We start from the raw sequence: 14,800 nt of genomic DNA, 5'->3' as shown, positions 1-14,800 counted from the left end.
AAGTCTCTTTTCGTTCTGAAGCAGGCGAGCATGTTGTAGTCAATGAGTGCGATGATACTTAATCGGTTATTGTCACGCATTGGTCTCTATGTGTAAACTTGTCGAGGGATGGAATCTAGAAAAGTTGAGTACAAGGAATGTAGAGAACAAAGGGGAGATTGTTGGGTGTGTCCTCTACAGCCGGTCAATAGAGACTGGATTGGGCTTAACCCAACTATCGTTCCTTTAATCGGGCCCTTGATCGGGAGGGCCCACGCTAACCTCGGTTGGAGCCCCCAGACACACGACGCTATATATAGGACTAAGGGGTCGCAGGAAAGACTAACGCTAGTACCTCGCCCCAAAACCCTAGTCCTCAGAGGCCCCCATCGCCTAGGCGTCGGAGTGTTTGGAAATGCGACAACCTACAGCGGCTCGGATCCCAATGCCTGCTGCTTCTCTGCAGGGCGACGATATGAAGATAGCAACAGCAACAAAGGTGTGTTTCCCCGTTCCTCTCAGTAGATCAGTAGATCAGATCTACACGTCATCAAGATTTTACTTTCAGTTACGGATCAGTATTCTAGGGACTTAGGAATCGATCCTAGACAGTATAGATTCTAACATGGAGGTCGCCCAGATCCCCATTGCCAGACCTCTAGCAGGGTAAGGTTATATAAGGGATGGTCCATCATATCCGTTTCGTCATTACAACCAAACACATTCTCTATTCGTCGATCCTCTCGATTATTAGGCCATTTTCACAATTATTAGCTAGACGTTGCATGAATTTTTGTTTGCATACGTTTTGGTTACGTGAAATACTAATGCGCATTACAAATTTAGATCTCGAACGGGTTATGGATGATAAGGGAGTGCATCCGCCAGAGATATTTTGGAAGTACGTCGGCCTCGCCGAGACGCAGTAGGACCCATGTCGATGATAGAAATGCATCGGTCGGTCAAGAGCAAGATTACAAGTGAACTCAAGAACTTAGAATGAAAAAGGAAGAATAAATCTCAAAAGATCGAATACACAAGACAAGGCGATTTATCCGCGGTTCAGTTAAAACTCAAATGTTTGTCTACTCCTCATAGAGGACGAAGGGTTGCACTCAACCTTTCTCTCAACACTTCTCAAGAGATCCAATGATCAACTTGAAGCCACTGTTCTTTGTTATATCTCTTTTTCTCCTCGCAAGTATTTCCACGTATCAGAGTCTCTTGCATTCGTTCATAAGTTCGATCGGAGCAATACTCCAAGTAACAGCAGGAGAGAGAGAGGAGTAGAACGCAACACCAAAGAAACAACACCCAAAGACAAGAATACAAGCACGACAACAACACAACTCAATCTCACTACGAAGGGCACTCGAATCGCTTTAGCATGGTTCACAAAAACGTAGGAATGATGTGCTTGCTCTTGAGTAGCTTGGTGTAGAGAGGTGGTTGGCTAGGGGCTCCATTTATAGCCAAAGTCCTCTCATAGCCGTTGGAGTTTCCTTCAAAAGCTGCTCTACGCTGTGATGCACCGGACCAGTCTGATGCACCACCAGACCGGAAACAGTAGCATGCAGTCCGGGATTTTGATTGACAACTTCCATAACTGACTGACACTGGACCGGTCCGATGCATCACAGGACCGTCCTCCACGTCAGCTAGTTGTGGTCGTCTATTGAAGCCCGAATTAGTTGTTGCACGCGAGGTCTGGTGCACCATCGGACCATAGTCAGATGATTTGTAGTGAAAACCACGAGAGCAGTCTTTTCTTGTAGCAGAGGTTCGGTGCATTGGACCCTGCCCCATGCCCCGAAGCCTTTCGAGGGGTTCTCTTGTAACTCGGTCCGGTGCACTACCGAATCGGTCTGATGAACCCCAGATAAGCCCAACTTTAGCTCTTTTGGGCTAAACTTCTCCACTTTTTTTTTGAGTGGCCTTGGGAGCTTCCCTATGACTTAGACAAACATTATTAGAGTAAAATAAATTAAAATAAGTCATGAAAACTCACCTCTTTCGCATCTTTTCACCAGGGTTCCTGTTTCTGCTCAAAACAAGTCCAAATTTGCACTTTTTCGATAAACAGAGTTAGAGACCGAAACAAAGTGCTAAAGACATTGTGATGGGTGTGTGCAACTTATTCAAAAGATCAAACCTCATTGTTTTACCCATTGTCATAAAGTTTCGCTATCTCGTCTTGTTTAGAGAGATTTGTATTTCACTTTATTCAATTTACCTTGATTTAAACTTGTGCTCGTAGACTTAGCAAATGGTTAGTCCGGTATATTGTGTTGGACATTATTCATCAAAACATTATGGAAATGGCTTATTTTCCCATTTACCTTTCAATCTCCCCTTTTTGATGATTTATGCCAACATAACCAAATTAAGGATAAAGAATATAACTAACTCAAATTCAGTTTGCTAATCCATGAGCCTAATGAATGCAAATTGAGCTTAACTAAGTTGGTTTTAAGTATTTGACATGTTCGGACCAATTTAGCACCACTTAGCTTTTTATTTAGGTGTGTTTGGAAGTAAAGTATTTTTGGAGTTTTAAGGTAAAATTATGGCATTGAATAATACTATAGTATTTTTTGTCGAGAGGTGTTTGACTACATTATAAAAAAATCTTGTTTTGAATATTATAGTTTTGTAGATACTATGATATTTTTAGAGTATTTGAAACTTTAATCTAACCTAAAGTTTTTGTTTAGTACTAGCATTGCACATATATACTAAATATTATAGTTTTGAGATACTTTGACTTTAAACACATATTGCCAAGAGAGATGTAAAAAATACTATGGTTTAGAGATCCTTTACTTACAAATGCACCCTAGTTTCAGAGACGCAAAACCAAAGAGCAAAAGACCTGGCAACATTCGTGAGCAATCCAGTAAGGAGAGAGATAGAGGGATCGATCTCTGGTGGGTTAAACGAACCCATGAGCTGGGAGCCGAGGTTAGGGAATGAGTGAATGACGAGGCCTTCACCCCCTCGTCCCGCGTGAGCAGCGTGGGGAGCTCGTACTCTCTCGCTTAGGTGTGTTTGATTTAAAGAATAAAGTGATCCATTTTTTCTTATTACTACTCAATTTTTTATTTGTTTTATACAATAGAATAAGTTGATCTGTCGTCATCTCATTCCACATTACTAATAATTAGTATATAAATGATGAATCAATTAATTTCACCAAAATTTATAGGATAAACTTATGATACATCATCCCATGAAGCATATGTTTCTACAGATTGCTAGTGAAGCATTCCGTCAAACACCCACCGCATGAAAGTAATTAGTCTGCAGCTAGGAGATGGAGTGCATACGGAAGAACTCGTCTCAACTAAGAACAGAAAAGCACATATGCCATCCAACTCTACCTCATCACCAGGACGCATACACACAATCTCCACTGCGGAAATTTCACGGCGACCAGAACAGTGTATTTTCCCAGCATACATAAATGATATACATCTACTCTTTCTTCCCTGTTGGAGCAACTGGAATACAGAAAACTTGCCCTTAACGACGACGGCATATGGCATCACCGGGAGAGATTTCTCCGACAGGGATGCTGTTGCACGCGGGGCATATCCTTTTTGAGTGCAAAATCAACACTCAAAATTCTATATACATATCTAGACTTCTCTCTGCCGAATAAGCTCAGCATGCTGAATGTATCGTGGCCATGAACCTCTCAATGTATCGTGCCACCACCACCCCAATGCATGTTACACTGCTGTACGTATCCCGGACGGATTCTGCTCAGACGTTCAGAGACCAGTCGTAGTTCATGTAGGAGATGCTGATCGGGCCGCCCTCGTTCAGGAGATGCGACAGGAGCCCGGCTTTGGTCGGGTCGAGGTAGTTGAGGAGCCACCGGAGGATGTCCCTGTCCTGCCCAAAATCAGCGCTGTACCTGAGACAAGACAACCAAACAAGCCATGGCGATCTTGATCAGGGTCTCTTCTTGATTGAAACCACAACGAACCCACAATCTGACCTATAAACCAGTGAACGAGTATTGAAAGACTAGCTGCTCACCATTTGATGATCCTGGTGAGGTGCACTGTCCGGCTCTCCAAGTCGATCTCCACGCCGCCGTGGAGAAAGAACTCCCTGGCCGCGTGCCGGAGCTCCGGCTCCACGCCCTGCGCCGTGTAGAACCGCACGGTCGGGCTCGACCGCGTCGCGTCGCACAGCGCGAAGTGCACCAGCGGGTTCGCGCGCCGCTGTGCCAGCTGCACGGGAAGATCATTGGTTTACTTATTTATAGAAGAATTCCATAGCTGACACTGACTCCGACATGCGCATACGTACCTCCAGCCTCCTGTCACTGGAGCCGAACGGCTTGGCCAGCGTGTAAGGCTGCCGCCGGTTACCCCTGAGGATACCGTTCCTGATCGCCGCGAGGGAGTAGGGGTGGCCTCCCACGACGTACTGGAAGTCCGAGAAGAAAGGCCGTCGATCGACGGCGCCCGGCTGGCCGACCCGGACCACGGCGTGGATGGCCATGGCGTTGTGCAGGTTCAGGAAGAAGGGCAGCCGCTCCTCCGCGGGGAGCTGGGTCATGTCCGCCCGCTGCAGTTCCTGGACCAGGTTGGCGTACCTGAGTGATCGAGCGCACCAGAGAAAAGGGAGGCAAAGTCGTTCGTTAGTACTATAAAAACTTGCTGACTGGCACTGTCACTGACTCTGAGCTGTGCGTGAGCGGAGAAGTTGTGACGGTGGTGTGTGTTGCCTGAGCGGCCGTGCAGTGCTCCACACCTTCTGAACTCCTCGCTGGCGGCGATGCGGCCGTAGTCGAGGTGGCGGCGGTCGTCGGAGGCGTAGGCCTCGAGGATGGCGAGCATGATCCTGGTCATCCTCTGCCCGATGGCCGCGGCGGGCCTGGGCTCGCCGTCGTTGGTGGAGCCCCGGAAGTTGTAGTACTTGGGTACAGCGGGGTCGTGCTCCAAGAAGCGGTACAGGTTCTGGTTCCCGTCCTCGAAGTCGTTCTCCCTGCACACAGCACGGCATCATGGACCCGTGAGCTTGCTCAATGGCATTGCAGAATTAAGCAGGTCGCGAGCCAAGCTGAATGCTTGGTACAGCATCTGCTATGGCCTATGGGGATATGATGGATGGTGCACCGACCTGAAGACATGGTGGATGAAGTGCTTCCTTGCCAGCTCCTTGCCGATCTCCACAGCCTGCAACAACAAACTCCTAGGTCGTTAATCCTTATTCTAGTCTTGGAAGAAGGGTCAAACGACGAATGGTTTTAAGTTGTAGGAGTATTTGATTTCAAACTCAGGAACAAGTTTATCGTCGGTTAGTGGGTGACCAAATCGTTCTTTCACTGTTCATGGAATTCTTGATCAGAGGTGGGCCAATCTGGAGTATGCGGGGAAAAATGATCTGAGCTCTTGGCTAGTTTTCGTGTGCCATTAATTTCATCCGTAGAAAAGGAAATGGTCCCCCTCATCTGGTTGAAAACTTGAAATGCACAGTGGCGTTTCTGTAGACACCTTCGAACTGAGCGCCAACGGTTGTTATCCAAAACCAAATTAATAGAAAGAGACGAAAGCCAAACTGCACTAGAAAAAGTCCTTCCGTCCACCACAAATCCGAAGCTGCACGCCGAGAAATCCGTCAGGGTGCTGCAATGTAACCTCGACAGCGACTGGTTACTAGGACAGGGACAGCAACACACGAAGCGGAGTCAATGACCACGCCCTGTACTTTCGGCACGCCCCCCCACTAAGAACAAATCATGAGGTTCCAATCACATTTGTCACCCATTTTTTCCCCAAAGACGACCAGGAACGACCTTACGAACAATGTTTCATCTACTCACGATCTTGACAAGAACAGCCCACTACGTTGGCGTGAAGAAAAAATAATAATCCACCAGAGAGATCTGTGCCCCGGCCGGAATCGAATCTTATAGCATGCGTACCGGTCAGGGGGGGCATCGCGGCACACACGACGGTTGCGTTGAACCCTCGCCGCCGCGGCGTGAGTCCGGCCGGTGGAACAACATGGTGGGCACAAAATTCTCACTCGGAGCGTCAGAGAGATGACTCAAGATCGCCCTCCCAAGTCCCAGACGTGTTCCGGTGGTCTGGCGACGAGTCGACGCGTACTGGCCAAGGGCCCAACTCGTACCCTGCCAATACTACGCGCGCGTAGCGCGTCCCGCTCATTGGTTCGTACTTCATTCATAGTCGTGGTAGCGTACCGACCTTGGACTGGTCACTCCAGAATCTAGATCCGTTCATCCACGATGAACAAGAAGGGTTCAAAAAAAAAAAAGAAATGGCATGCACGATTGGGACCTGTATCTGTATAGCAGAAACGGTCAAGGCGCCACGGACACATCAATCGGTCGTCACGGCGCGGGAAATCAAGGTCGAGCGGGCAGGGAGGGGCGGGGCCCTCGGACCGGTTCGGCACGGCAGCACGTAACGCTCCCCCACACGCCCGCCGCACGTGATCCAACGTTCTAAATTGCGTCCAGGTCCCCGACTTTTTTTTTACCCAACAGTTTACTATTCAGAGCCAAATGAAATGCTTTCTCCTAATCTCCTTCTCTCCTACAGTACACCCCTATAAACTATTTCCCCATCTAAGCCCATCACTAATTACTATTCACGCATGCAAAGAAGAAAGAACCATCAGTACAGTGTACAGACAAAGATTAAAGCAGCAAACAGCCAAGCACCCAACAAGTCAAACGATGAAGCAGCAGCAATGGCAAAATCTAGCACGACGACTCACCTTCTTCCTGCTGCAGTCCAGGTGGTTCACGATGCCGTCCACCATGTCGGTTCCGGAGAAGCAGTTCTTGACGAGCTTCACCCTGACGAACCTGTCCTGGATCGGCAGGCGGTGGCGGAGCACCCTGACGATGCCCACCATGGCGTCCTCGGCCTCCTCGTCCGCCTTGCCGGCGTCGTCGTCGAACCCGTACACGGGCACGCGCGGCGCCGAGTCGGGGCACCGGCGGCCCGCGAGGTCGCGCACGCGGCGCTCGAACTCGCCGCCGTTGCGCAGGGAGTTGAGCACCACGAGGCCGCCCAGCAGCTTCTCGTTGAGGAAGATCTGGGGCACGCGGGCCGCGGCGCCCGCGCGGGAGCCCAGCTCGGCCTCGCGCTCCGGGAACACGTCCAGGTTGACCTCCACGTAGGGCAGGCCGGACTGCCGGAAGAATGCGCGCACGGCGGCGCAGTCGCGGCAGCCCGAGCGGGAGAAGAAGCTGACCCGGCCTTTGATGCGGCCGCCCGAGAAGGTGTACCCGACGTCGTAGGTGTCGGTGTCGGTGTCGTCGGCGGCGGCGATCGCGTCCTTGAGGCGCACCGTGACCTTGACGTTGGGCAGGTGGATCTCCTGCACGCCGTAGGCGCCGGCCTTCGCCGCCGAGGTCGACTCCTTGAGCGACGAGATGCGGCGGGTTATGGCCGACGACAGCACGTCGCGGCGGTCGCGGAAGAACCGCCCGATGGACTCCACGTCCACGACCGCCGTGGAGGCCGAGTTCGCGGAGGCCGACCGCTCGACGGGCCTCTTGCTCTCCCGCTCCTCGTCCTCGCCATCCCCTTGTGCCGCGTACTCGTGCGGCGCCGCCGGCGTGGACCGCGCCCTGGCCAGCCCCGGCGGCGCCTCTGGCTGCGGGAGGTGCGGCGGCGGCCGCAGCACCGCGCCCTGGAGCATCTTGCGCGCGTAGTATACGTCCCCCTCCTCGCCGCCGAGCCCGTGCGGGGTCACCGACCGCGGCTGGACTTGCGGCGGCCCGGCGACGCCCTCTGCGGGACGACGATGGTCCCCTTCCTCCCCCTTATCCGCAGCAACTGGCCCCGACGGTGGCTGTGGCGGCGTGGGGGCGTGGTGGTGGGGGAGCGCGGGCGGCATGGCAACGAGGGTCTCTTCTCCCATGGCGCGCGCGCGCTCTCTCTCTCTCTCTCTCTCGCACGCGTGGGGCGGGGGCCTGCCGGGGCGGTCCGGGTTTACGATTACTACGAAGCGAAGGAGGAGGAGGGGAGAGGAGGAGAGGGACCCGAGCGCGACGGAACGGGAGGGGGGCACCGGGTAACTGGATTTGGGATTTGGTCTCAAGCGGCGAGGAGAGAGTAGCGGGGGTTTAAGAACCGCGCGGCGTGACGTGACGCGCGCCCCACGACGTGGTCCGAGCGTGGACGCGGTGTGCGGGGCCGAGAAAACCAGCGGGCGGGCGGGCGTGCGCTCCCGCGAAGTGTTCAACGTGGAAGGAGGGTTCACTAGTCATTCGGTTGGTCAGTCAGGTCCGGAGCGTGAGGCTGAGAAGGGTCGGGTGATCTGATCTCGGCTGGCTTTCTTTCGTCTTCCGGCTTGGGTCCTAGAGCGGCGCCGGCACGGCGCGGGTTCTTCCTTGTTGGTCATGCCATGCGGCTCTCGCCCGCCGCCGTACGCTTGCCGCTCAAGGGGCGTACTATGTACGTACGTACGTACACAGGCGGTTGTGTGGTGCGTGTACTCTGGCCGTTTGCATTCAAGCCAGACGCTGGCGCCTGGTACGGGCAAACCTTGGAGATCAGTCATCGCAGATGGAGATGGAGGCTTCTTTCTTCTTTGTTGCCGTGCGGCGCCGTGCCATTCATTCACATCCACTGGATATTCTGACGTCCGCGCCGGACTCTGGAGCCACGGCTGCCTTCCACGTGTCAGCTCCACCACACCTTTGAAACGGCCGGCGCGTAGCAGCAGTGTAGGTCGTAGGATACCGGCCAGCGGAGCGAGCGATAGGTCCGGTCCGCCGAGGTGTTGGGATATTTTTCGAGGCCAGGCCATCGAAATTGTCACAAAAGAAAGAAAGAAAGAAATTGACGCAGCTTCCTATATAGAGTTCTCCTGCCGGACGAAAGCGAAAACCGATCTGTGATGAATGTGAATCGTAGTCGTTTTCACGCTACGGCCGGGGCCACCTCCTTCTCTTCTGCGGTATGCCTGCATCGGGTTCGCCGAACAAATTTGTGCACATCGCGGCTCGCTAGACCACATCACATCCAGCCTCTTGTGCCATTTGATCCCCGTTGAAACGGTGCTGACTCCTTCAAGCGCGTGTGTGTGCACATCGCGCGCGCGCGCGCACGCCTAGTCAGCAGTGAAGACATTCGTGGCCCCCGCCCCGCTAAAATTTTTTTCCAGCACGTAGCTATGAACATGCCATCTTCGCGGAGTTGCGAGCGAGACTCGTGTGGGAAGATTTGGCAACTCTGCAACGACCTGTGGTGACTGCAAGGCCTTGGCTGGCCTCGTCTCGTACCTGCCTCGGCTTAACACGCTTCTTTCACATGCTCATGTGTTTTGATACTTCGATCTCTCGTACTGATCAGTGAACATCATCCACTTTTTTTCAAAAATAGGCTATGCTCAAGAGGAGAATACGGTAACTCCAGATTGAAACAACGGCGTCTGGAGCCCAGAAAATAGCTTCCGCAGCACATGTACCAAACAGAGAGCTTCTGCAGCACCAGCTTTCTAACGACGAACTAAAAGCAGACAATAAACATAAAACTGCTCTCACCATCTCAGATAAGCTGAGCAGCCGCTATGCCAAAATATCCGTCCTCGCTTCTAAAAGCTACTTGTTGAGACTTGGACGCCAGTTCGACAGCCGTGACCACTTCAAATCGCACACGCCTGGCCTGGACTGCCCTCACGGGCGTGCCGATGAACGGTTCAATTTCCGGACTCGGTTCCAGCGTCAACACGACGCCAATCGGTGAAACCACCCCGTTTGCATGTTCCAACGACGAGGAGCAAGGCAAGGCACAACCAAATGGCGAGAACCGTCAACTTGCACTTGCGCGGACCGTGTATTTTTATTCGGAGATTTCAGAGGCCACCCCACGCAGCTAGCTCTTGCTGTACTACACATCTCTCCTTTCTCTTTCTGGCACACGTCGGTAGATTAGATTCTCAACGCTGAGGTCAATGGTAGGCGAAAACGCAGGAGACCTGAATGCTGAATTGGGGGTGAGTCTGTCTGTATACCAATCCGAGCAGTGGGCGAGCTTTGCGCGCCGTACGTGTAGTGGCAACAGCTTTGTATCAGGCAGACCGACGCTAAAACTATGAGATGAAGCGAAATTATAAAATAGCACGTCATTCTCTCTCGTGATTGTAGGAGTACAATGGTAGGCGAAAGAAAAAAACCAGAGCACATATAACACATGCATGGCACAGTAATTTACAAAACGTTGTTCTAACAGTCGAGAATGTTACAAACTTGGCGGTGCAGTTTGCAAATCATGGTAGGCTTTGGATCTAATATCAGGATTAGGGGACTGTCGATCTGTCTTTAGCAGGGAGCAGGCACATCGAGCGGATAGAAGCTTAATTAGGCCATGTTTGGTTTGGGGACTAAAGATTAATCTCTTCATTCTAGTCTTGTTTAGTCTCTAAATTGTCAAACGGTCTCACAGTGACTAAATTATTGTAGTTTCTAGTCCCTCAAAGAGTTACTTAAACTATATTAATTCTAACTTTTGCCCCTTCTTTATTTCAATGGAAAAATACTAAGGGATATTTTAGTCCTAGTCGAACTCACACTGGGCATGCAGTTCTCCTTAGTGGCCGGCATTGGCAGCGGCGCATCGACCTCCACTCCACCACGACCCATACCTGTAGTCACACTGCTACAATCTGCTCCGCCCGTCACACCACTACCCGCAGGAGGTCATCGGGTTTGCAGCCGCTGCCTCCTGTGTCAGTCAGCTAGGGCCGCAAAGGCGACGGAGAACTGCAGTTGGTTTCTCCAACTCTCGTCAGACTGACACGTAGGATCATCGGCGATTTAGAGTATCAGGGCGGGGTGGGCGACGTAGGAGCGAGGGGGTGTGGCCGTGCGACACTGCGAGTAGACGGAGGTCGGACGAAAACTAATACAACGAAGCTAAGCAACAATCACTGCCACAGTAGACAAGTAGCTGGTAATTGAAGCAGGAGGTTGTGACATGACAAGCAAGTATAACAGATGAAACGTGAGCGCATGAAATGATGACATTTCCTACAGTCCAGGCAAACAAATGGCAGGTGAACTGACATCTGGTATTCATCTTCGTGAAGCATGGTACCTAGGGGTAAATCTTCGTGAAGCATGGTACCGGAGACATGGTACCTTGATTTGGTTTAAGTGTGGCCTTTAACATTAACAAGACTTTTACCACACAAGCACGGGGATATGGGTGAAAAAGGGGGACCAGCGCTGGACTACCAAATTCTCGTTCATGACATAACCGTAAGCAGGCACAAATAAGGTAGGTCAGAGTTCAACATGTCCCTTCTACGCAAGGATTTACTTATAAGCCCTTCAAAAGGGCGGGCATGTGGCAAAATCATGACGACTCCTTTTTCTCTTCCGCAGCCTCCTCAAATGTCTCTCCAGGGACGAGCTCAGGAACGTCATCGTCATCGTCCTGAGCAGCACCAGCGCTGGCGCCAGCCTCTGCACCTGAAGCACCAGGGGCCTGCTTCTGGAATTGCTCCGCAAGCCTCCGCAGGTTGTCTAGGTTGTCAGGGCCTGCACAGGAGGGACAATTAAAAGGTATAAACACTGTACAATCAGTAGAAGCCATTTCGGATTAAAGCCAAGCGAACAGCTTGTTGTGAGATTTCAGGTCGTAAATAGCACAGCATAGTTATGGAGCTCACAGGTCGTGAATACATATAAGATTTCAGTAATTCTCAAGTACTATATAGCAGAAAAGGAGGGGATACAGAACACAAAAAGAGACGACATATCTATCATATTTTGAATTCAATAGGTATCCAGTAAAGAAAAACGTACCGAGCTGGTTGATAATGGACGGAAGCAGATCTTGCAGCTCTGTTCAAATAAGAAAAATGCTAACATAAGAATACTGTTGTGCAAATCTAGTTCAGAGAAGTTTGTAATTATTTTCTCCCTGAAAATTCAAATTGACAAGGCATGTGTAACACAAAGCACCAGCTGCCAATGTGACAGAACTGTGGGACATCATTACTACCTAGTTATGTAGAAAACCAGCGCACAACAGAGTAGCATCTTAACAGAAGCTAGTTAAGCGGATAATGCAAGTCATGAGAACATACTCTTTGTCTGTGGAGTTCCACTGACCACCCATGTATTAGCACCAATTGAAGCTTGCACTGAAGGGGAACAAAAAAAATATTGTTAGAAAATAAGTCAAGTACTAATCCTGTTGAGTACTGGGGTCTGGAGTATCTTACCTTTAGGATTCACAAACTGAATAACAACATCATCCTTAAAGATGTTGACCTCTTCAATACCAGGAATGGTGTTCACTCCTATTCTTTTCAGGGTGCTCTGAAGCCTTTTATCATCTGTGGTCGTAGTCTTGTGGACTGCCTTCTTCTTCCTGCCACCAACCAAAGCTAGTTATAACTTATAAGTAAGAATCCAGGACTTCCTAGACCGGTACCGTACATATGACAGCAATGGTACCATATATATATAACAGCACGAGTATGATTAAGTAAGTTCATGAGTAGAACAACATGATTTGAACTATATAACATCATTTAGCTACCATTTTTTATCATAGCTGATTACCAGGTATAATTGCATAAGTCTGCAGACAGTACCATAAATAATAAATTCTTTTAGGCAAGTTCATGTACAAAAAAAACGCATACATAAATAAACAAAAGTAATTGGCAAAAATGATCCTGTTAAACCAAAAGAGTAATTACTCCACATAAGTCAATCTATTCAGAGGTTGTGAGTGCAACAGAAATGTACGTGCTAACACAAAGCAAAACACTAAATAGAAAGTAAAGCTCTGAAGAAATGTTGACATGTCATCTTTGATGAATATAAAAAAATAAGCACCTGCGCATGCTACCCTTCCCCCCAGTGCGCACAGCACCTGCCATCTTCTTGAGCTTTTCAACATTCATCTGCATGAAACACACAAAAAGGTCAGTACACAATTTGTTCAGTAAAGGCAGCAGACAAAACCAATATGTAGTACAGCTGTCAAGAAGTAACGGAAACCAAAAACTATGATATCAAAGAAAACGTATTTGCACATAGAAAAAGAAAAGGTGCAATCAAACATTGAATGTCATAACATGGACTAAAAGTTCATGGAAGAAGCAAAACAAAGTGGCAGAATACAAAGTTGCGGCACGACATAGAGTGTGTTTAGATGAGCTGTGGCTTTTGAAAAAACTGTTGTGAGTTGCGGGCTCTGGAAGCCGTTTGGTCCAGCAGTTGTGGCCTTTCAAAAAACTACTCTCATCTTCTCACAGTGACAGGCGGACCCTGTCCATCAGCTTCATCTTCTTCCGGACGGATCCTCGGTTGAGGTCATGCTCACCCGCATGGCAGCCGAGGTCCCTCGTGGTGACTAGGGCCATGCCCGTTGCTAGGGCATGGGCCAAAGCCATGCATGCTCGAGGGAATGGCCTTGCCCCGGGGAGGCCAGAGAGGGAGAGGTCGCCGGAGCCGAGCACAGGAGAGGAAGGAGCACTGCCATTAGCCGAAGACACCGCACGGCAAGAGGTCACGGTCTCAGGTCTCACAAGCCGGGAGAGGTTGGAGACAGGAAAGAAGAAAAAACAAACCGATATCTTCATAATGAGTGACAAGTGATAATTTTTTAAAGTTGCCCACCTTCACACCAGGTAAAAGCAGGAGAGCTGCTTTAATTTTTGTACTAGAGTAGAGGCAGTTTTTGGCCTAAAGCAATTTTAGTCCAAAACAGATAGTGCTTTTCACCCCTTTGGTTGGCTAGTCTTTTGGTTTTTGCAAAAGCAAATGGAAGTTTAGAAGTCCAACCAAATGGAGACATAAATAAGTAGCCGAAGACAGAAACAGAAAAAATGCCTAGCAGTAACCAGTTCAGACAACCAATGGCATCCACCCTGGCTATTTCAGCAATAAAAATGCACATGCACCCTAGCTATTTCAGCAATAAAAATGTGCATGCACCCTGGCTATTTCAGCAATAAAAACATGGAAGAGGCAGTGCATAAGGTAAGCCACGCAGTAGACACCTCCGGAGCCACTAGAAAATCGGTCTTAATCTAACTTCTCTGGAGCTAACTGCCCTTTCATTTAGTAGAGATATCCATGCAGCAGCTACCAATGACAAAATGCTATGAGTCTACCACAGTATCACTCAGTGTGAAAACTAAATCCATGACTTCTTAACTCGTCCAACGCTACGTAATCTAGCACAGCTGCTGCTATTAAACATCATATCAAGTGATTAATAAGAAACACGGTACATCTTATCGCCGAGCACAATACAGCAAATCTAATACAAATGGGATCTACTAAGCACCAGCGCTTTCCTACTAGTTCCGACCACACATCAATCAATAAAACAGCCCAAAGATAATCTCCGATTTCAACTCAAATCGTCCAAACGCGCATGTACGTAACCGGGCCAAGCGTGCAGATCCAGCAGCTCCTAGGCCAAACAAAATCGCGCCAAACAGCGCTACTCGATGCGAGAAGGAAGCTACTCACGCTACGATACTGGAGATAGGGAGCTCACCTTGGCTCGGGGCGCAGGGGAAGCGGCGGCGGCGAGAGTGAGGAGAGGATACGAATGCGGGACGGGGCGGACGGGAGACCCGCGAGGTGCCGAGAAAAGGATAGATAGGGCTCGGGAGGCTAGCTCACTGGCTGGCTGCCACTGCCCACTGCGAACCCATTTCTAGTTTAGGGTTTTAGCCCTGAGGGATTCTAGGCCGTCTGATTTGTGATGAACGGGTGCCGCAGGCTCTGTCTATATTAGCAACATTTGTACTACTCTATTATCATCTAGTCCATTGCTACAATTATTAT

At 49.9% G+C, this 14,800-nt stretch overlaps 2 protein-coding genes and 1 long non-coding RNA gene across 3 annotated transcripts; 1 reads left to right on the top strand and 2 right to left on the bottom strand.

Annotated features, from left to right (window-relative positions):
* The first annotated feature begins 165 nt into the window (after positions 1 to 165).
* LOC109943512 (uncharacterized) lies at positions 166 to 3,608 on the top strand. The gene is made up of 2 exons (XR_002266404.3): positions 166 to 478; positions 3,230 to 3,608. It is a non-coding gene; the product is annotated as an uncharacterized lncRNA (long non-coding RNA).
* On the bottom strand, positions 3,389 to 8,018 carry LOC100501598 (uncharacterized). Its single transcript, NM_001368225.1, has 6 exons — positions 6,742 to 8,018; positions 5,116 to 5,171; positions 4,747 to 4,980; positions 4,300 to 4,588; positions 4,024 to 4,220; positions 3,389 to 3,898 (listed from the first exon to the last, which is right to left on the bottom strand). Exons 1-6 carry the CDS (start codon positions 7,894 to 7,896, stop codon positions 3,745 to 3,747), a joined length of 2,085 nt encoding a protein of 694 aa, NP_001355154.1. The 5' UTR covers positions 7,897 to 8,018; the 3' UTR covers positions 3,389 to 3,744.
* A 3,106-nt stretch (positions 8,019 to 11,124) lies between these two features.
* On the bottom strand, positions 11,125 to 14,635 carry LOC105667212 (uncharacterized). The gene is made up of 6 exons (NM_001308029.1): positions 14,508 to 14,635; positions 12,833 to 12,900; positions 12,211 to 12,359; positions 12,073 to 12,129; positions 11,789 to 11,827; positions 11,125 to 11,521 (listed from the first exon to the last, which is right to left on the bottom strand). Exons 2-6 carry the CDS (start codon positions 12,898 to 12,900, stop codon positions 11,337 to 11,339), a joined length of 498 nt encoding a protein of 165 aa, NP_001294958.1. The 5' UTR covers positions 14,508 to 14,635; the 3' UTR covers positions 11,125 to 11,336.
* Positions 14,636 to 14,800: the final 165 nt, after the last annotated feature.

The sequence above is a fragment of the Zea mays genome, chromosome 1, assembly GCF_902167145.1.
Source record: "Zea mays cultivar B73 chromosome 1, Zm-B73-REFERENCE-NAM-5.0, whole genome shotgun sequence".
NCBI classification, from domain to species: domain Eukaryota; kingdom Viridiplantae; phylum Streptophyta; class Magnoliopsida; order Poales; family Poaceae; genus Zea; species Zea mays.
Note: the sequence above shows the minus strand (reverse complement) of the source record. Positions and strands in the feature narration are given on the sequence as shown.